Raw genomic sequence first — 20,694 nt, 5'->3', positions numbered from 1 at the left:
CGGCGGGAGAGGCGGGCGGCGTGGCCAATCGGCGGCGGACGGGGCGGGGCCTGCCCCCCACGAGGGCGCCGCGGCGGAGCGGTGGGGAGCGGCGGCCGCGGGCAGGTGCGGGACCGGGGACCGGGACCGGGGACCACGGTGGGGATGTCGGGGCCGGGCACGGCCGCGGGCAGGGCTACGGTCCGGCCACGCCTCCCGTCCCCGGCGGCGGGCTGGCGCTCCGGCGGCGTCTGGCTCGTAGCCCGGGAGCGGCGGGAGGGGGGCTGCGGGGGGCGGCCGGCGCCCCTTCCCGCGGCAGAGGGACGGTCTGCGCCCCGGGCATCCTCCCGGCGTTGCCGGGCGTTACCGGGGGGCGGCCGGCGCAGGCGCGGCCTCGGTGGGAACGGAGGGAGAAGCTCGGGGCGCGGCCCCGGCGGCCGCCGGCCTCTCCCGGGAGGGGGGGTCCGGGCCCGGCTGCTTCCCGAAGAGCCGCGGCTTTGGGCTCCCGGCGGGTGCCCTCCGCCCTGGCTTTTCCCCAGCGAGGCGAGGGAACGCGGCGGTGCTGGTCGACGCTCCGGTGGCCCGCCGGCGCCGCGCAGCGAGAGGCAGGTGGCGGAACGCCGACGGGAGAGGTGCGAAGGATTCCCCGTCCTCCCGGAGCTCCCCGTGGGCTCTCCTGCAGCCGTGCCCGCAACTCGAGGGTTTCTTTGGCTCCCGAGCCCCGCTTCGCCCTCCGCTCTTCCAGGCTGTTTCCTCGCTGGGGGGGAGACTCGTCGGTCTCGCGCCCGCTCAGCCGGCGGCCGGGACGCCGTGCCGTTGTGGTTAACGCAGGCATCCCGGGACTGTTTGCGTGGGTGCCATGGGCGCTCTCGTCCCGGTAAGAGGCTCTTGGTAGAAGAGCGGAGCCACGCTCCACACCGGTGGGAGGTGAGGCCGGGTTGCTGCCGGCTTTGCGTGGCTAGGGCCACCCGCCAGCTGCCCAAAAAGCACAGGTTTCTTCCCAAAGTGTCGCTGGAGCTGCGGTGCAGCGTCGTGGGGGAGCACCGGAGCAGGCAGGCTGGGCAATATATCCAGTATATACTGCATATGTGTATACGTATTGCATATAGGCAGTGATTTTCAGGCTGGTTAACAAGAAACGCCTCTGCTCGCAGCTGCTAATGGGAGATATGCAAGAGCCCCCTTTTTTATTATTTATTACTCTTATTTTTATGAGGAGGGCAGCGGGGCCGGCCGTTGCCTCCCTGCTGTCAGCACGCAGGTCTGTCGGTCGGATGTGCGGTGGAGCGAAAGCAGAGCGACTTGGTGCGTGGTTTCTACCGTCTGCTGGGGAAGCAAAGCTGCTGCCATGCTGGTGCTGGGGAGCGCTCCCCCAACGGGACGGGCTTTACGGCCTTCCCCGCCTGTCGCACACTGCCAGCGGAGCTGCCGTGGCATGGGAAGCGGGCAACCTGCTGGGATCACCCGCCCAGGCGGTGCTGAGCGGGTCCCCATCAGTGCCGGCGCGGTTCAGAGTGGGCACTGTAATTGCTGGCCCCATTGCTGGCAAGACTGTGCCCGGAGGGCAGAGGATGCAGTGGTGAAACTGACCAGGACTTGGTGGATGGAGAGGGACCAGGTTTTCCTAATTTATAAATGAAGAAGCACAGCTGTGTGCTTCCAAAACCCTGACCCCTTTTTGCTGGCTTGGCTGCTGGTTTTTATGTTAAATCCAGCCACCGGCCGCATCGGTGCCATTACTGCTCCAGGATTACGGTGCCGTGCTGCTGCTGGGGACCATTGTGCTCCAGTTACTGGGGCGCCTCTGAACCCCATATTCTGGGGTGGTTTTTTTGCCCAAGAGGGCCAAAAAGCAAAAAGCCGCTGAGAAGGCGTGACCGGGGAGCAGGACGCGTGGCCGGCCGGCAGGACATGGTGGCTGGGCAAGCCCCAGTGCTGGGAGGCAGCCCCGCAGCATCGCCTGCGGCCGCCCTTATTTCATTCTTTAAGAAAAAACCCCCAGCACGGTGTGATTTGAAGGTGTCCGATGATGGAAATGTCTGGCTTCATGCTCCCCGCGGCCTCCGGACGAGCCTCCTCTCGCCTGAGCTGCGCAGGGGTGGCCGGCGCCGGGTGGCAGCCGCTCGCTCGCCCACGCGCGTTGCCGGTGCCGGGCTGCGGCGCCGACACGGTTAAGGCACCGGTGGGATTGGGGAGCCGGGCTGCACGCCACGCCACCAGCGGAGCCAAACTTGCCGAGTCAGGATGTGAGAGCGGCAGGGCCGGCTCTGCAGCATCCCTGGGTGCTGCCGCATCCCGGGGTACGGGGGGCTCGGCTTCCCCTCTGCTGCTGGATGCCTTTTCCCAGGGACGGAGAGGGAATGGGGTAGGAACTGGCACCTGCTGCCTTTGCCTCCGGCTGTCACGGCTGCGCTGCACCGGCACTGCTTCCCGAAACCTGCACAGCCTCCAGCTCTGCTGGCAGCTGGGGTTGTTTCTCTTTTTTTTTTAATTTTTTTTTTTTGCCTCCTGACCGCGCATCTCTGTTGGAGCACCGGTGCCAGGTAGGTGCAGCGCTGGGGTTGTCGGTGGCTCGGCCGTGCCGGGCTGGCAGCTGCGGCAAGTTGGGGAGCCTGCCAGCCGGCTCCCTGGGGAAGGGGTGCGTGCTAGCGGTGCTGCACATCGGGGACCCGGGGGTGCTCGGTGGCCTGACGGACCCCGTTACTTTTGTGCTGGCGTACGTGACAGCAAAGCAGCAATAAGCCCCTCTGACGTGTCGCGTGTGGTTTTGGGCTGTGTCATCGACTTGGGGAGCCGAGCAGCGCCGGGTGCCTGCGCTTCGGCGCACACAGCGCGATCACGGGCAACCTCACGTGTCGCAGCTCAATCCCCAACGCCTGCCTTGTTCGTTGTCTTTTATGACCGGCTTGTAAACACGCCTGAGCCCACGGGCCGCGGTCGGAGGGAGCCCGTGCCGTGACGGTGGGCCAGGGGAGTGAACGCTGCTCTGCAGCAGAGGCTTCCCCGGGCAGAGGGAAGGGGCAGGGCTGCTGCTCTGCGGATCCCTGCAGCGCCGGTGCTGCGGGTGGGGGGTGCACGGGACCCCGAGCGGGGCACGACCAGAGAGGTGACAGCGGCGGCAGGAGGTGCCGGGTCGAAAGCCATTCGCAAGGCAGAGCAGCGCAGTGTGAGTAATTGTGCTAAAGTCACCTTTCCCGTGGTGGGGGGGGGTGTTTGCTGAGGGTGTTGTTTGCAAACCTGGTTAAAAAAGGGTAGAAATACAGGGACGGATGCCCAGAGTGGGGAGATGCTTGACACTGTCTCCCCTGCATCCCCCACCTGAGCAGCTGGGAAGGATGCTGGGCTGCCCGGGGTGGGGGTCCCGCAGCTCCCCCCACCCCAAAGAGGGCTCGGGCTCAGCCATAGGTGAGGACCTTGGCCCCTGTATTCAAATTAATTCTGTGTGCAGTTTCACCTCCTCTTGCTCTGACAGCGGTGTGTTTGGGAGGCTGTGGTCTGCAAGGCATCCCCCAGGCTGGTCCAGCAGAGCTTTGGCTCCCCAGGGCTTCCCGGCCATAAATCCTCCCAGAATCCCAGCGCCCACTCTCTCCTGCCCTGTCGTGCTGGCCGGGGATGGGGATGGAGCCTGGCGAGAGCATGAGCTTTCGGGGCACCCTTGCACCCAGGTCCCGGGCGCATCCCGCAGAGCAAAGCACTTTTCTTCCCTTTCCGTGCATCACCCTGCAGAAACTCCTGCAGTTGCGGACTCGCGGCCGAGTTTTGCCGTGAGGAAGCTGAAGGTGCAGGAGTGGTCTCGGGCAAGCACCAACCTGCCAGCACGGAGGGGACCGGGCTTTCGGCAGCGCCTTTGGCTCGGAGGACCCGCAGGGGCGGGTTGACCCTGGCAGCCAGGATGCTCCGGCTCCTCGGGGTGCGGAACCCTGCCCCGTGTCCCAGCGGTCCAGCAGCGCTTCCCGGCAAAGTTTCTCCAACGCCGCCGGAGACTTACCAGCCGCTGCGCTCAGTCCCCCCAGCTTTACCACGAGGTCAGGGATGAGGGGCGTCGGGCCCCGCTGAAAATTGCGGAGAGCTGAGCTCATCGCAGAGCTGAGCTCATGACACCACAGATCCCCAGGATGCGTAAACAGAGCCAGTCCTAAGCCTTGCAATAAGTTTGAGTCTCGGCTTGTGGCAGTGCAGGCGAGAAAGCCGCACGGCTGCCCCGCTGCGGCTGGGGCAGGGGGGGTCCGGCCGTCCCTCCTGCAGGCATCCCCCCAGCTCGCTTCAGCTTCGTTATGTTGCCGCTAATTAAGTGCCGCTGAGCGGGCATGAAGCGGCTGGAAGGAGCGTGCAAGACGGTGCCCGGGGCCGGTGGCTGCCGCGGACCCTGCGTTGCTGCAGGCAGCTGCCCGCTGCCAGGCGAGGGCCGTGGGGAACCGCGAAGGTGACACCGGGAGGAGCCGGGGGGGCCGCGCTGGCTTTGGGGGCTCGGCAGGGTCCCGCTCGGGGTGCGCGGCGCGATGATGCGGGGCCGCGGGGGTGCAGCTCCCTCCTGCCCTCTCAAAAACACACCCGGCTTTATTGAGCCTGCCTGATCTCTAGCCTTGGCGCGGCTGCGGCCAAGGGAGCCGCGTTTCTGCGGCGCTCGGCGGAGGAGGGAGATGGGGCTCTGCACCGGGGGGTTGCACCCGGGCTGCAGCGGGGCCGGGGGCCGCAGCGGGGCTGGGGCTGCGGTGGGCGGGCAGGCGGCACCGCGGGGACGGGCTCGGCTGCCGCAGCCGCTGCCATTGGGCTGCGTGGGCTGCAGGGGCTGCGCCGGGATGCGGGCACGCCGGGCCGGGATGCAGGAGGGATGCAGGATGCGGGAGAGATGCAGGATGCAGGCACGCCGTGCTGGGATGCGGGAGGGATGCGGGATGCAGGCACGCCGTGCCAGGATGCAGGCAGGATGCGTGCCAGGACACGAGCATGCTGTGCAAGGCCACGCTCCCGCTGTGCCCAGGGCAGCCGGGGAAGGAGCCCGGAGCGCTCTCAGTCCCCATCTGGGGGAAGAAGCGGCTCGTGACTTGCGGCATAAAGATGGGGTTTCACGGGCCTAGAGAAAGATGGGTTAAAGTTAAAAATTAGCCCCAGATTTGTAGGGAAGTGTTGTGGTTTTCTGTGATACTGGAAACTGCTGACGGTGTTGCGGGACAGAGCGGAACCGCAGCTCCCTAGGGAGTCATGTCGGATGCCCCCAGCATGGGGATGGGGACGGGGAGGGTCAGGGGTGCCAGGGGGTGAGCACCCCTTTCCCTCAGAGCTCCCGCAGCCCCGCTCACACAGTCACGTGCGGGCTGCGGGAAGAGCCGAGCCGAGCTATTTTCCTTTCCTCGGCTTGTCCCTTGCAGAGGGACCCTCTGGGGGCTGCTTTAGTGTTAAACACCAGCAAAACGTTTCATTTTTCAGGCCCGCGTTTCTTCACCGTTTCCTGAGATGTCGTAAGACCTCCATGGCGCGGGTCGCTGCCTCCCTGCCGCAGATGGCTTGCCCCGTGGCGTGCCCTGCTTGCCTCCCACGGGCGGCAGGCAGCCCTGATCTACCCTTCCCAGGAGACCCAGGAATTTGGGGAGAGCAACCAAGCCGGGGAGTTGGCGGCAGAGGGCGGGGACGGGATGGGTTTGGGATCGGCGGTGGGCCAGGGTGGGGGGTCTGGGGCTGGCAGGGCTGCCGTGCCCTGCCTGCCGCTGCCCGCACCGCTGCCCGCGCCGCACGCCCATCCGGCTCGCCAGCTTCTGCAACAGGAAGCGCCGTCATGTGCGCGCCCCAAAAACCCCTGTTTCTTCCTCTTTTTTTTCCTCTTCCCCTGTGGCAGGGGTGAGGCGGCAAGCGGCTCCGGGGAGCCCAGGCTGGCTCCATGTATCCCGAATCCACCACTGACTCCCCGGCGCGACTCTCGCTGCGGCAGACGGGCTCCCCAGGGATGATTTACAGGTAAGGGTGCGGGGCGGCACCGGGGGGGGCTCTGTGGGGCTTCAAACCCGGGACCACGGCCCCCCAAAACCACCCCGGCATGCTTTGTGCAAAAACTTCCAGGACTGCAAAAAACGAGGCAGTGGCAGCAGCGTTTTCTGGCGCTGATGCTTATTTTGGGAAGAATGGGTACTTTTGGGGAGCGTGCCGGTGCCTGTGATGCGGGCGGGCGCCACCGACCCTTCCTGCGGCCGCCGGCTCTGCCGCTCGGTCCCGCTCCACCTTTCTAACGGGGTTTGTGGCATCTTTCTTCTTTCTCCCCTTTGCTGTCGGAAGCGCGAGGTACGGGAGCCCCAAGCGTCAGCTCCAGTTCTACAGGTAACCCAGCCCTTCTCCCTCCCCAAAATCCCCCCCGGCAAGCGGACGTGACCGAAGCCCCGGCCCATGCCCGGGGTGGTGCTGGCACGGGCGATGCTGGCACATCGTGCAGGGGCCCCTCCGTGCAGGCTGGGCATCGCCGGCGCGGCACCGCGTCTTCGCCTGCGCGTGGGTTTGGCAGTGCGACGTGGGGACCCCGCGTGTGCGGCCGGGTAGGTGGGGGCCGTCCTCGCCGGGGTCCCCAAGCGGCAGAGCGTGGCCGGAGCACGGCCGGAGGGCTACTGGGGGGCAGCCACCACGGGCATGCAGGGCTTGGCTCGGCTCGGGGGGAGCATCCCGCACCGATGCTGCGCCGGGAAGAGCCCACTGGCTTCTCCCAAGGGCAGCTCCAGGAAGCTGGCCAGCCGCTCCGCTGCTCTTTCCATTAAGAGAAGCGTCATTAAGTGGTACAGAAGGCAACAGTTTTCCCCCACCACCACCCTTTTACCGTCTGAAGTGAAGGTGGCACTTTTCCCCGGCAAGCTGTACCAGCAACCGCTTCGGTGTTCCCGGGGCCGCAGCAGCTTGGCAGTGCCGGACCGGGTCCGGCCCGGCTGTGATGCGGCGGGGTCGGGGGGATGCCCCCCCAAGGGAGCTGTGGCCTCCCTGCTCCATCCCCATGGGCGGCGGGAGGAGGAGAGGCTGGCCGGCACTGGGGTGGCTTGGTGGCACTGCGAGCGTACCTGTCCCGGCGATGTGCCACTGCCGGCGCTGCCGAGCCTGAGCCACGGGTGGGTTTTGGCTGCCAAACCGGCCAGGCACAGCCGCACACCCGAACCACTGGACACATCTGGTGCGAAAGGCTCCCGAGGCCGACAGGCAGGAACCGGCTTGCCTGCAGGCAGCTGCCGCCCGTGTCCATCACCCAGACCCGTTTTGGGGCTCCGGCCCGGAGAAGTCCGTGTTTCGGTCCTGCCCCAGCCCAGCTCCAACCCCGCCGCAATGGGGACTGCGGGAGGGCTGCGTCCACCGCGGGGGACCGGCTCTGCTCCCCAACAGCTCCCAGTGTGCCCAGCCATCCCCACCGCCCCGTGTGCCGGCGGTGCGGGACCTGTCGCCGCAGGGCGAGGGTCGGCTGCGGGCGGAGGCAGCGATGCCAGCGTTGATAAAGCAGCGGCGCATCCTCGGGCTTTTAGCAAAGCGGCCATGAATAATTTAGCTCCCCTTCGCAAGGAAGAAAATCCCCTAATAGGGCTAATGGAGCGCGGTGAGAAAGCTGGGCTCTGGGGGGGCCCGTCGCAGCCGCCAATTGCTTTGGATGCCAAGCGCCGACACTCCCCTAATGCAAAAAAATGCGGCGGCCGCGCATCTCTTATAGCTGCCCCGGGGCAGCCCGGCTGCCCAGAGCTTTGCTGTCCATGAGCGGCATCCCCGGGGCGCGGGTGAGTCGGGGCCGGCAGCGTGGGCGGCGAGCGGGGACGGGGGCAGCAGGGAGGATTTGCTGTGTGGGGTGACTCGGGATTTGGTGGCTTGGGGAGGTTTTGGTTTGCAGTCTTTTTGGTTTTAGGCAGGCTGTTGGTTGCCAGCAAGTTCCCAGCTTGGCAAGCCGGGCTGGAGAGACGCCTTTCTGAGCAGCTACCCCGCGCACCCGACTGTCACCCACTTGTTGTGTCCCTGACGCGTGCTAACGATCCCCCCCCGTCACCCTGCAGAGCCTGCATGCCGTCCCCATCCCTGCTCCTTCCTTGCCTCTCCCGCTTGGGCACAGCGCTGCTTGGGCTTCGGCAGCTCCTGCAGCCCCCACCGCTTCTCGTCCCTCAGGCAGCATCAGGATTTCTGCTAACGAACGGCCCGTGGACGAACCCGCTGCCCCTGCGCTCTCTCTGCCGCCTCGTAACATTGCTCAGCCAAAAATCAGGGAGGTGTCGAAATGGAGGGGCCGGTGGATTCCCGCCCCATTCCTCAGAGCAGCCCAGCCCAAAGCCCCCGGCTTCGCTTGCTGCAGCCATTTCATTGCAGTGCGGTGAAGCTGTAGAGCAGCAGTGCAGCCGTTTCGGACTTTTCCTGGCCACTAGCAGGCAAGGGGATCCCACCAGGGGCAAGAGGGTCCCACCGGGGCCGGGTGCTGTGCCCGTGCCCAGCAGGAGCCACCGGCGCTGCCCTAATTAAAACAGCCAGCCGCGGAGATGGGCTGGTGCCGGCGGTGTCGGCTCTGGATGCCAGCTTCGAGGCGCAGCAGGAGGAGGCGGCTGGTGACCGGGGTTCAGTTTGGTTTTGCCACAGGAGAGGGGTCTGCCAGCACTCCCGAGACCTTGCTGCAGAGCAGGAGGGTCTCCAGCGGCGCTGGGTATCACAAGAGCCGCCCTGGGTTTCGGTCACCCCTCGCCAGCTGCTGTTCCATATCTTCTGGGTTTTCTTCCTCTTTTTTTCTTGAGGTCATACCTCAATGGGAAAGTGTGCTTTGCTTTTGGCTCCTGCTACCATAAATTTGAGCTTCACAGGGAAAGAAAAAACCACCAGCGGGAGCCCGGCCGGAGCCTGATGCCGGCACAGCCACAGCATGGTGCACTACCAGCAGCCACTTTGGCACCAGTGCCGCATTTTTGGCCCCAGTCCCCGCTCCTTCTTTCAGACACTGAGTGCGAGGGTCGCTGCAGAGAGCAGCAGGGAAATCGATGCCGGTGCCACCTCCGACGAGATCCCAGCCGTAGAGGCGGCAAGCACCTCCAGCGGGTGAGAAGCCCGCTCTGCGGCAGGCTATTTTCGGCAGCCCGCACCGGCTGGGAGGTCGCTGCCACGGCTGCAGGGAAGGTGTCGGCTGGCGGCGCGAGTTGTGGCAGCCTGCCGCGGGCACGGCAGCCACCGGCGAGCACCCAGTGCCCACAGCCCCTCTGCGGATGCTCACCCTCCCCGGGGAGCCGCACAGGGACACCTTTCCCATCCTGACCTCTCCCACCCGCCGGCACGCGGTGCTGGCTTCTCACCGGCGGCACTTGTGCCGCCGCTCAGCCGGCTCCCGGGGCCCGCCGTGTCCCTCGCAGGGATGCAAACCGGTGCCGGCCCAGCCGGTGCGAGCTGGGAGACAGCGCAGCCGGGGCAGGTGCCAGGCTGCAGCAGCTTGCCGGGCTGGAGGCGGCCGTGGCAGGCACCCGCTGCAGCCCCAGCTGCCCCTCGCCGCCCAGCCGCGGGCAGCGCCGCGTCCCTTCCCTGCCGCGCTGCCGCCCTCGGCCTTCCTTTGCTCTTTGGCTCCCCTGCCGAGGCTTTACTCCGCTGAAGCGACTGGCTTTGCCGGGGTCCCCGCTCTACCCTCCCCGCGCCGCAGACCCGCCGCAGGTCCTCGCGAGGGTGGGTGCCACCTCTCCGGCATCGTGGCGCGGGCAGGGCTCTCCCGTGAGCGGCGGCGGGACGCTTTCCCAGCTCTTTCCGTAGCATCGCTGAGCGGTCAACGGCAAGGCCGGGCTGCAGAGCCCGGGCTCGGGCAGCGCGATGCTCTCCATGACGTACAGCGAGAGCCTGCGCAGCGTGGCCAGCCGGCACCCCCCCGAGTGGGGGCTGCCGCCGGCCCCCCGGCCGGCAGACGGGCTGGAGCTGCGGCGGCTGCGGGACGTGCGGGCGGCAGCGCGGGCGAAGACGCTGGAGGAGTTCCTGCGGATGCACGGGCTCTCCCTGGCCGACAGCACTGCCCGCACCACTGGCATGAGGTACAGGTAAGGCAGCGTGCCAGCGCCTGCCGGGGCGGCGAGGGCCGAGCGCGCCCAGCCCGAGATGCGGGGACAGAGCAGGGGATGGTGCTTGGTGCTGGTTTTGCACCTCGTCGGGGAAAAGCCCAGCTTTCACCCGTTTCCCTGTGGCGCGCTGAGGTGGGGAAGAGCCGGAGTCCTCGGCAGGAAAGGCGATCTCGTGCAGCGCGTGCGGGAGAGGCTGCGGCAGGGCAGCGCCGTTGCCTCTTGCTTGCTCGGTGAGCTTTGATTTTTCTGACTTGATTTTCCCTTTTGCGGTTGGGAAGCTGCAAGTGCAAACACACTCTGCGCTTTTAAAGATCAGGCGGCTGGAGCAAACAGCTACAGAAACGTTTTATCCATCTGACGAGCGGTCATTGCAGAGCGGGCGCTCCATTCATCTTGCATGCAGGTCCCGGGTAGGGCGTGAGGCATCTCAGGACTTCAGCCGACTTTTGTCCTTCTTGTTACCTGCCCGTGCCGGGCAGCCGGAGCCGTCGGCCGCGGCTCCTCTGAGGGCACGTGGCTGGTTTTCCCAGCGCATCCTTTCCCGCTTTCCCCCAGTGGCGCAGGTGGGGCGATGGGCCGTGGAGCCGGGCACCCCCAATAACCCAGTTCAGGCTTGGGCTGTGGGCACCGGGGCTGGGGACGGCGGCTGTTCCCCGCTATGAAAATGCAGGGGTGCCAGGCGTGCCCCTTGCCCCCACCCTCCAGGCGCCGGCAGCTCTGCCGGCTCCTGCCACGCCGCGCCGTGCCGCGCCGCGCCGCGCCGCGGGTCAGGTTCCCCTCTGCTCACAATGAGAGAGGTAACATTTACTCGCTGGCAAGAGCTCATCTAATATTCATGGGGTGGTTATTTATTGATGGGGAGAGGCTTCTATTGATGGGGAGAGGGGGGGCATGTGCCCGCTGCCCCCAAAATCTCTGGGGTTTCTCCTTCTCCAGGAGCGGCTGATTGCTGCCGGGTCCCCCCCCCCGCCCCCCCGCCTGGGGGCTGGAGCCAGCGGGCATGCCTGGCTAAGGAGCTTTGCGGTAGAGGGAAGCGGAGGAGATTACAAGATTTCTCATTAGGTCGGGGCCAAACATGCGTAATTTCTGCTGCAAGCAAAGCCCCAGCCCCACTCCTTGCTCCTTACCTGGGGGGGGCACAGCCGGTGAGGGCAGCCGGCACGTGGCCCCGGCCACAAAACGGCGCCGTAGCGTGGCCGGCTTGCGTCCCTCCTTCGGCAGGAGGTGCGGGGCTGGGTTTCGCCCCGATCCGCTTAGCTCGTGCCGGGCAAAATCTGGAGACCGCGGCCCCGAGGGGGGCAACCCGTCTGGCTTCGGCAAACCGCCGGCCTCTGCCCCCGGGAGAGCCGGACCCGCCGCCTGCGCTCTCACCCCAGAACTGTGTATTCGGCAACGCGCGAGCCCTCCTGCCGGGAGATTTTTGTTTCGGAGGGATGCTGTGCCGACCCCTTCGCCCCCGGCGCCTCAGCCCCCCGCTGCACCCCAAACCGGGCCCGGGCTGGAAGCGTTGCCCACGGCGGGGGGTGCCTTTGGGGGGGCACCCGCAGCGGCGTTCCCCTTCCTGCCCCCCCCCCACCTGCCCGGGCGCCGCTTGCTGGCTTCCTGAGCTCATCAAATATTGAGGGCAGGAGGGCTGACGGGAGCCAGCTCCGCGCCCGCCGCCTGGCAGCCCCCCACCGTCACGTTGGCGGAGCGGCGGCGGCGCGCGGGAGGAGCTCCCCGCCTCACCCGGGGCGCCGGCTAAATTTAGGCAGCTGGCGCGGCTGCCCGCCGGAGCAGCATGCAGGTCTCCTTTGTGTGCTCCGAGCACAGCATCAAGAGCCGGAGCGCGGAGGACCGGTTGAACCGACAGAATGCCGGCAGCCCCAGCCTCGGCACCCGCGGCAAGTTCCGGGCGGTGGCCATGGTGGCCCGCAGCCTGGGGCAGCTCTCGGTGCAGAACGCTCCCTCCTCCAGCGAGTCCAGCGTCAAGCACCCGGGGATGAAATACCGGTAGGAGACGGACGGGCAGGTTTGCTCGCCTGCTTTCTCTGTTCCTCACTTGAGATCTGGGTGGCGGGGGGTCCTGGGGGGGGGGAACCGGCTGTGCTGCGCTCCCCTAATCCCCGGCTCGAGTCCTGCTCCGTTGGTTTCTCGGTGCTAAAAGTGCTGACCGTGCGCCTCCGGCGCCTTCCTCGCTGTTTGCTCCTGTCCCCTCTCGGGGCGGCTTTCGTCCAGCCTCGCGTAAAACCAGCGGGATGGGGCGGGGGGGGACCCTCAAACGCGGGGTAGGATTAGCAGCATCCCTGGCGCCTGCCGAGCCGGGGGGGGTCTGAGAGTCACGGTGCGCGTTAATCCGCGGGCTGCTGTGGCATGGTTACGGCGTTGCCGGAGCCTCGCAGCCCTGCGAAGCGTGGCGGAGCTGTAAGCCGGGATTCGGCCCTTGGCTGCCTGCAGTGGGTCTGGAAACGAAGGGCAGCGTGTGCACGTTGTGCTGCCCCCCCCCCAGCCAGCACCCACTGGGTTAACGCGCTCCATGTCTCTGGCGCTGGAGTGGAGAACCAGGGGCTTTCCCACCCCCCCCCCCCCCCGCAAAGATGAGCATGCACCCAAGCGTGGGGCTGGGGGCTCCCCCCGGGATGAGCGTGCACGCCACGGTCCAGCTGACAGCCGCTGCGTGCCCTCACGGCAGCCCAGATGTGACCGGCATTGGGCTGCAAAGCGCATCAGGCCGGCAGAGCGCGGGGACGAGTCCAGCCGTCACCCACCATCATCGTCCAAATCGGCCGAGTCCCCTCGCCCGGGCACTGGGGAGGGATTTGGGGCGGCCCCCTCCGGCTCCCGAACACCGAACCCTTGCGACGGCGGCGGTGGCACTGGGGCCACACGCGGTGGCATCCTTCGGGCTTGGCGGTCACGTCCCCATCCGGAGGAGGAGCGCGCCGGGGGCCACCCTCTCCCAGGCAGTGGGTGACCGGCTCGGGGGTCCCCGCCAGTGGTTGTGGGGGGGACAGCGGTGCAGGGGGACGCTCCGCGCAAACGGAGAGGGAAGGCCACAGTGCAGCGGGGGGATGCTTGGCCTCCCCCAGTACCCGGCAGCGTCTCCGTTGAGCGGCCGGTCAAGACGCTTTCAGGCAGGAGAGCCAGAAGCGGCGATGTGCTGCCGGTGCCCACCCGCCCAGGAGGAGCCCGGTGATGCCCCTGCAGCCTGGGATAGCCGGGACAGGACTGGTGCCATCGCCGCGCCGCCGTGACCCCCCATCGCAGGGGCTTGAGCCGTCGCCACCCATGGCCAGGACACGGCCGCTCCCCACCACGAAATGCTCTAAAAATAACGCAGGGCTGGGGGGAGCGCCCGCGCCTCCAGATGTTGGCCAATAATGCGCTGGCGCGGAAGCGGAGATGCCCCGATTTGACTCGGCCCGCCGTTCCCCGCTGCCGTCGGACCGCGGGTGCTCCCTGCCCGGCTCCCCGTGCCCATGCCGGCGGTGGCGGTGCCTCCCGGTTGCTACGCGACACCCGCGCGGGCGAGCTGCCACGGCTCACCTACACTTTATTTATTTTAACGCTCGTTTCTCGAGCCTTTGTCATTTTTAACAAGAAACTGGCTCTCCATCACCGAGGCGAAGGCGTCTGCCAGCCCGGCCCCCTTCCCGAAAGCTGTTCTCCAGCTCCTTGTGCCGGCCAAATTTTCAGGGGTGCTCCATTTCTCCAGGAGACCACTTTGCTCCTGAGCACCCTCTCCCTGTGCGAGCCCTGTGCTTCCCCATGCTGCACCGCAGAGAACAAGCATAGCTCATGCCATGTGTGGGATGCTCCAGGCCTGACCACCGGCATGCTGTCTCCCCCTGCTCCTGCCCCGTCACCCCATGCCAGCGGCGCTGCCAGGGGAGCCGGACACCCCGGCCTCGTCACGGGGAGCCGCTTTAACGAGGTCACTGCCCGCTGCCACTCTTGATTACCCTGCTAGGCACGGCAATTATTTTGCGTGCAGGGAAACAGCATCACTGCGCCGGTGCCGGCCGTGTCGCCAGCGAGCCATGGCATGCCCGGCCTGGGAGGGCTTTTTAATCAGTTGCGGGGGGACCCTCGCTGTGCGACAGTCCCAGGCGGGGATGGGGATGGAGACAGGGACCGGGGATCGCCGCCACACCTACCAGCCCACGCGGATGGCATGCTTGGTGGCACGCGGATGCATGAGATGGCATTTTGGGGCTTTCCGGCAGCTTTCCTAACAGATCTCTGTCTTCCAGGAACCTCGGGAAGTCGGGGCTGCGTGTGTCCTGCCTGGGCCTGGGTAAGTGCCGGGGTTTGCCGCGGCCCCTCGGCAGCTCCTCTGTCCTACGCCCGCTGCCGGCATTCCTCGGCGAGGGCAGCGCTCGCCCGCTCCGGCGATGCTTTGCGAAGGGAAGGAAAGGGTTTTCCTCTGGCCCGGCGGCGGTTTTGAGAAGCTGCCCAGAAGTTGTCAAATTATTTTCTCTTTTTCTTCTCCAACGTGATAGGAAGTGACCGGGCTATGCTGGGAGCGCCGTGCCGCACGCGGCAGGGCCAACTGTGGCCGCTGCGTGCCGGGGCTGTGCCAGGGCAGTCGGGGCGGGTGGCCGGGGGCTCGAGGCGGCAGCGTTCGGTGCTCACCGTGCTCACCGCGTTCACCGTGCGTGCACCCTCTCTCCTCCGCAGGGACGTGGGTGACTTTTGGAGGGCAAATCACAGATGAGGTAAGGATCGCACCCCCTCGCCCCGTCCCTCCCCAGCCCTTCCCGAGCGAAGCGGGGAACGGATGGGGCCGGCAGAGCCACGGCTGCTGGTTTCGGTGCGTGTGGCGTGCCAGAGCTCACCAGCGCTCACGAGCGTGTGCCTCTGCGCTCTGGCTCTCGGCCACCCCCTTTGCCGACCCTCCCTGCTCTCCCCTCGCAGATGGCGGAGCAGCTGATGACTTTAGCCTACGACAACGGCATTAATCTCTTTGACACGGCAGAAGTCTACGCTGCCGGCAAGTAAGTACCCCACTTCAGCAGCGGCACAAGGGGCCTCTCACCATGCACCCTGGACTCCGGCACCTCCAAACTGCGGCGGTGCTGGGAGTGTCCGGGTTTGCTGGCTGCAAAGCGGGATGGGGCAGCGAGCACTTGCTCGCAGAGGGGTCACAGCTCGCGCGGTTCTGGGCTGCCTGTGCCACACAGGCGCAGCCGTGCAACCTCCCCGGCACGGCGAGCCATGGCTGTGCCCGGGTCACGGTGCCCCAGAAGCATTGCAGCGTGCCCACGCGCCCACTTAAAAACAGTGAGCTCATGCATTGGGGAGGGGGGAAATGGTGTCCCTACGGCCACCACATTTGCCTCTTAGTCTGCTGGGGACCCAGGGCCATCCCTGCCGGCTGCCACTGCTCCCCATGGCCACAGCAGCCAGGGTGCCGGCAGCTGACCTCCCCTTCTCTTGTAGAGCCGAGGTGGTGCTGGGGAACATCATCAAGAAGAAAGGGTGGAGGTAAGCCGGACTTCATTCCTGTGCGGCAAAGCCATCACAGCGGTGCTGATGGGCTGGGTAAAGCCGGCGGAGCAGCCCTGGGCGTGAATGCGCGCAGGGCTTTGCGGGTGCTGCTCCCGATGACCCTCTCTTTCTCCTTGCAGACGGTCCAGCCTGGTCATCACCACCAAAATCTTCTGGGGAGGAAAGTAGGTAGCGCACCCGCCCCGCGGCAGAGCGGCCGGAGCGTGCCAGGCTCTCACCCACCTTTCCTTTTCCAGGGCTGAGACAGAGAGGGGCCTGTCCCGAAAGCACATCATAGAAGGTAGGGATGCTTGCCAGGTGCTGCCGGCCTCAGCGCCAGGCTGTGCCTCCACCGGCTGCCTTGCCGGCTGGTGCCGCCACGCCTGACGGTCCCCTCGGTGCGGCAGGTCTGAAGGCGTCGCTGGAGCGGCTGCAGCTGGAGTACGTGGATGTGGTGTTCGCCAACCGGCCCGATCCCAACACGCCGATGGAAGGTGAGCGCCACGCCGCGGTGCCGCGCTCCTCCCTGCCGCCTTTTGTTGCCGTCGCAGTTGGTTTGCGCCAGGCTTTTATCTAAAGGGCATTTTCCCCTCCCGAGCAGAAACCGCTCCTCCACCGCCACGGTCAGCCCACGCCGCGGTTAAGCCTCTGCCGCCCCCAGCCCGGCACCGGGACCCTCCTTGGGCTGCGGCAGGGGTGGGTTGGTGGCACGGCAGCGGGTCACTGACCCTATCCTGGCGAGCCACTCGCTCTGCTCCGCCAGCAGCAGCCAACTGCGCGCTCTCTAAATCTCTCTTTTATCACCAGGGGACCCATTTAGTTCCTCCAAGTCCAGGACTTTCATCGTAGAAGGTACTCTCTGCCCGCACTCTGCCCGCGGGCCGCTGCCTGTGTCCCAGCGGCATTTCCTGGGGCAGAACCCCCACTCCTCTGCGATTTCCATCCCGTTCCCTCCCACCCCAAGCAAACCCTGCCATAAACTGCACAGGCAGCAGCAGCTCAACAAAAACACCCCCCCCGGCCCCTTCAGACCATCTGGCAGTTAAAGGGGACAAGAGCAAAGAGGCTCCCCAGCCTCCTCGCCACGGGGCACCCTTTGCAGCCGTGCCGGGGACCGCGGCAGGGTCTCTCCTCGCCGCGGCAGCTGTGAGCACGCTGGGGCGCGTGCTCCGGTGCCGGCCAGGCAAGCCTCGCGCCCCTCGCTCTCCCCGCTGCCCGCCTTTGGCTGCAGGAGTGCGCCTTGGCTTGGCCCCGGCCCGCATGGCTCAGGGCCGGCTCCCCCGAGACCCCCGCGCCCTGCACGTGGGGTCCGGGCTTCCCTTCCTCTCCTGGGTCTCGGCACACGGGTGATGCTTCGGGTCCCTCTCCCGCAGCGATGCCAAGCGTGGTGCTGGTGCCCTGCGGGGTGTGGGGCCAGTGCCAGGAGCCTCGGGCTACTCTCTGTGCCGGGAGAGCCCCGGCATCACCGGCGGCATGTCAGGGTCAGCCGTGGTCCCTGGCACATCCCGAGTGGCTGCTTCCTCCATCCCTATCCTGCTCCTCTGAAAGCATCCTCCGGACACAACCCAGCTCCTGCCTCGGCGTTGGGGAGCGGGATGCTCGCCAGCCGTCGGCACGGCGCGAGCCCCCTTCTGCCGGCGCGGCGCCCCGCTAACCCCTGCCTGCCGCTCTCCCCTTCCCTCCCGGCAGAGACGGTGCGAGCCATGACCCACGTCATCAACCAGGGGATGGCCATGTACTGGGGGACCTCGCGCTGGAGCTCCATGGAGATCATGGTAGGGGCCCGGGGTGGCCGCGGCAGAGCAGCCCTGGTGCTGTTGGTGACGCTGATTTAATTAGACAGCAGCTGTCAGGAGCCGAGCGCTTGCAGATGTGCTTAAGCCTTAATTATTTTTCGGGGTGGCTGCTCGGGGCTTCGCCAGGGGGGCTCAAGGCAGGGGGTGGGGGGGGTGGCGGGGCACTGAGGGTCCTGGCTCTTCGGCAGGAGGCGTACTCGGTGGCCCGGCAGTTCAACCTGATCCCGCCGATCTGCGAGCAGGCTGAGTACCACATGTTCCAGCGGGAGAAGGTGGAGGTGCAGCTCCCCGAGCTCTTCCACAAGATAGGTACAGCACTGGGGGTCTTGCCCCAGCCCCCCTCCCCACAAAGCACCAAAGCCCGGCAGGGCACAGCGCATGTCCCTGGGGGGCAGCAGCATCACCCCCCCGCTCTGCTCTGCCCTCAGGTGTCGGAGCCATGACCTGGTCCCCGTTGGCCTGCGGCATCGTCTCGGGGAAGTACGACGGGGGGATCCCCCCCTACTCCCGCGCCTCGCTGAAGGTGAGCCCGGCTGGGGGGGTCATGAAGGGACAGGCAGAGCCGGGGGAGCAGGAGGTCTAGGAGCCACGACCCGGGGCGTTTGGGGCTGCCCTGCCTGCACAAGGACCCCGTACAGCCCGGTTCCACCACGACACCCCCTCTCAGCCCCCTCTCGCCCTCCCAGGGATACCAGTGGCTGAAGGACAAGATCCTGAGCGAGGAGGGCCGGCGGCAGCAGGCAAAGCTGAAGGAGCTGCAGGCCATCGCCGAGCGCCTGGGCTGCACCCTGCCCCAGCTCGCCATCGGTAAGGGGCTGGGCGGGGGCCGGGGGTACCGGGGAGCCGTCGGGGGCAGCTGAGCCACGCTCAAGCTCTACTTTTCCTCTTGCCCCAGCCTGGTGCCTGCGCAACGAGGGCGTCAGCTCCGTCTTGCTGGGTGCCTCCAACGCCGACCAGCTGATGGAGAACATTGGAGCAATACAGGTCAGTGCGCGCCGGGGGCGGCTTCGCAGTGGGAAGCGAACAGACCCTGCTCGCGGGGCTTGAACGGGGCAGCACCTGCCTGCACATGCTTTGTTGCTGCAGTGCTGCAATGCATGCTGCTGCAAGGCGCTGTGGAGGGAAAGGAGGTTGCAAACCTTGCTCCAAACAAAAAAATTAGGGGTTTTTTGCTTGATCTGAATGTGAGCAGCAGACATGAGGCTTTGCTGGGCTGAGAAGGCAGGGGAGGAGCCTGACCTAGGCTTTCTGTAACTGGGTTGCTCAGCTGGCAAGCCGGGGCTTGTAGCATCGAGGTGGTGGGGTGGAGGCGGCGAGCGCGGCACGGCTGCGTGCTGCTGGCGGCTGCATCCCCCCGTGTGCACCAGCAGCGTGATCCTGACTCCCAACGGCGTCCCCCGTCCCCCGCAGGTCCTTCCGAAGCTGTCGTCTTCCATCGTCCACGAGATCGATAGCATCCTGGGCAACAAACCCTACAGCAAGAAGGACTACAGATCCTAAGCGCGCCACCCGCCGCGCAGCCCTCGCCGCCCGTTCGCTTGCTTACGCTTTGTTGGAGCAAAGTGGAGAGTGTGGTTTGCACCGCGAGCCCGACGCGCCGAGAGCCAGCGCTCCCGCCCGCGCTGCCCCGGACCGCCGCACCGCTTCCACCCGACGTGGCTCTGGAGCGCAGGGACGGCGAGCCTCGAGCTGCCCTGCCCGCAGCCGAAGCGCGTGCCGCCAGCGCGGGGACCCGTTGCATGCGTCGCTCCCGGCCCCCCCCGCCGCGTCGCCGGAGGCGGTGGGCGCGGGGGTGCGAGCGGGTGCTGTACGCCTGCGAGGCCGACAACACGAAGCTGTTCCCCAGCCTGCGCCCCGGCCCCTCGCCTCTGCCCTGCCTGCGTCCGGCACCGTGGGGGCTGCAGGCCCACGGGAGTACCTGCTCCCGGGGCTGGGGGGTGGGATGGGGTGATGATGGGGGGGTGACAGGGCTGAGCTCTGCTGTGGGGAGGGTGACTGGGGGGGACGGCGGGCAAGTGTGTGAGCGCGTGTGTACCGCCCCACCCATACAGACGCAAGGATATACAGACATCTTGCACACCTGGGTGCGTACATCTATAAGCAGGTGGGGAGATATAGTGCTCGATCCACGAGTACCTTAGCTCTATTTACATGCAGATGCACCTATATATGCACACACCTAAGTGACAAGTGTGTATCTGCATACACACATACATCTACAGCTGTATATATAAATGTAGATCTACCTCTATCCCTATAGTTATACCAGTCTTTATGCAGATACCCATACCTATTTATATATATAGCTATATGTATGTAGATATATAGATGTGTACATATCCATGTAAATATATTGATATAGCTACATATATATCAGTATGTATATATATGCACACATATATGAAAATTACAAATAGATATATACTCATATCTATACCTATATATAAAAATATATGCCTATATATATATACATGGACATATACATATTTGGAATTTAGCTATAGCTATCTCTACACATCTCTCTCTCTCTCTCTGTGCAGAAACACACCTACCTTTGCCAATACCTACATGTATCTGTATGCATTTATCCACTATAGGTGTAGATACACTTCTACCCCTGCCATAAATGTGTATATGTATATAAATAGGGGGAGGGGGATATGTGTACATACGTACACATACACATACCCCCCTTCAGATATGTCAGTTTATCCGTATCTATACCTACTTACCTTTATAGAGCTACACAGATCTTTGTATACATATATAAACATATACATACTCATACATATGTATAAAATTACAAATATATGTGTGGCTATATCTATACACCTTTATGTGTATCTATTTATATCTACTTACGTATAAATATATCAGAATTAAATACATATGTATATGTGTATATATACACACATAAATTACAAATATGTATTTACGTGTGTAGATATAAACACACAGATACAGCTATGTGTATATGCACCTATGTAAACAGATCTATAGATCCATACCTACGTGTATATATATATCTACCCATACCTATGCCTATATATACCCACACCCCTATATATTCACTTGTATATGTACGTAAGCATATATATATACACATGAACACACACGTGTATTAAAATTACAAATACATTCTATGCACATGTCTATAAAAATATGCAGCTGTGTGTGTATATATATACACCCCCGCATAGATACAGCTGTACCTAAGTACCTATACCTTTAGCTATACATATATATCTATACCTATTGCTATCTATATATGCTTATACAAAGATATACATGCACACACAGGTATCTCAAAATTACAATTCTATGTATATCTACACGTGTGTATACATATAGATATGTACGCATCTTTATATATCTGTAGAGCTATATACATACATACATATGTCGATTATGTGGATGTACGTACATATATGTGT

At 64.5% G+C, this 20,694-nt stretch overlaps 1 protein-coding gene across 11 annotated transcripts; it reads left to right on the top strand.

The window, feature by feature from the left end:
• Positions 1-39: 39 nt before the first annotated feature.
• On the top strand, positions 40-19,105 carry KCNAB2 (potassium voltage-gated channel subfamily A regulatory beta subunit 2). Of its 11 annotated transcripts, none has more exons than XM_030017280.2 (17): positions 40-105; positions 5,813-5,931; positions 6,247-6,288; positions 14,228-14,271; positions 14,655-14,692; positions 14,892-14,971; positions 15,417-15,461; positions 15,605-15,649; positions 15,722-15,765; positions 15,872-15,958; positions 16,272-16,316; positions 17,154-17,239; positions 17,449-17,569; positions 17,689-17,783; positions 17,947-18,067; positions 18,156-18,244; positions 18,671-19,105. In XM_030017280.2, exons 2-17 carry the CDS (start codon positions 5,855-5,857, stop codon positions 18,758-18,760), a joined length of 1,149 nt encoding a protein of 382 aa, XP_029873140.1. In that variant the 5' UTR covers positions 40-105; positions 5,813-5,854; the 3' UTR covers positions 18,761-19,105. The 11 variants fall into 11 exon arrangements, with proteins under 11 accessions (XP_029873140.1, XP_029873144.1, XP_029873141.1 ...); XM_030017281.2 differs by lacking the exon at positions 40-105 and adding an exon at positions 2,193-2,522; XM_030017283.2 differs by lacking the exon at positions 40-105 and adding an exon at positions 2,939-3,145.
• The last annotated feature ends 1,589 nt before the right edge of the window (positions 19,106-20,694 follow it).

Source organism: Aquila chrysaetos, chromosome 6 (genome assembly GCF_900496995.4).
Source record: "Aquila chrysaetos chrysaetos chromosome 6, bAquChr1.4, whole genome shotgun sequence".
NCBI classification, from domain to species: Eukaryota; Metazoa; Chordata; class Aves; order Accipitriformes; family Accipitridae; genus Aquila; species Aquila chrysaetos.
This window is presented reverse-complemented; position numbering and strand designations above follow the sequence as displayed.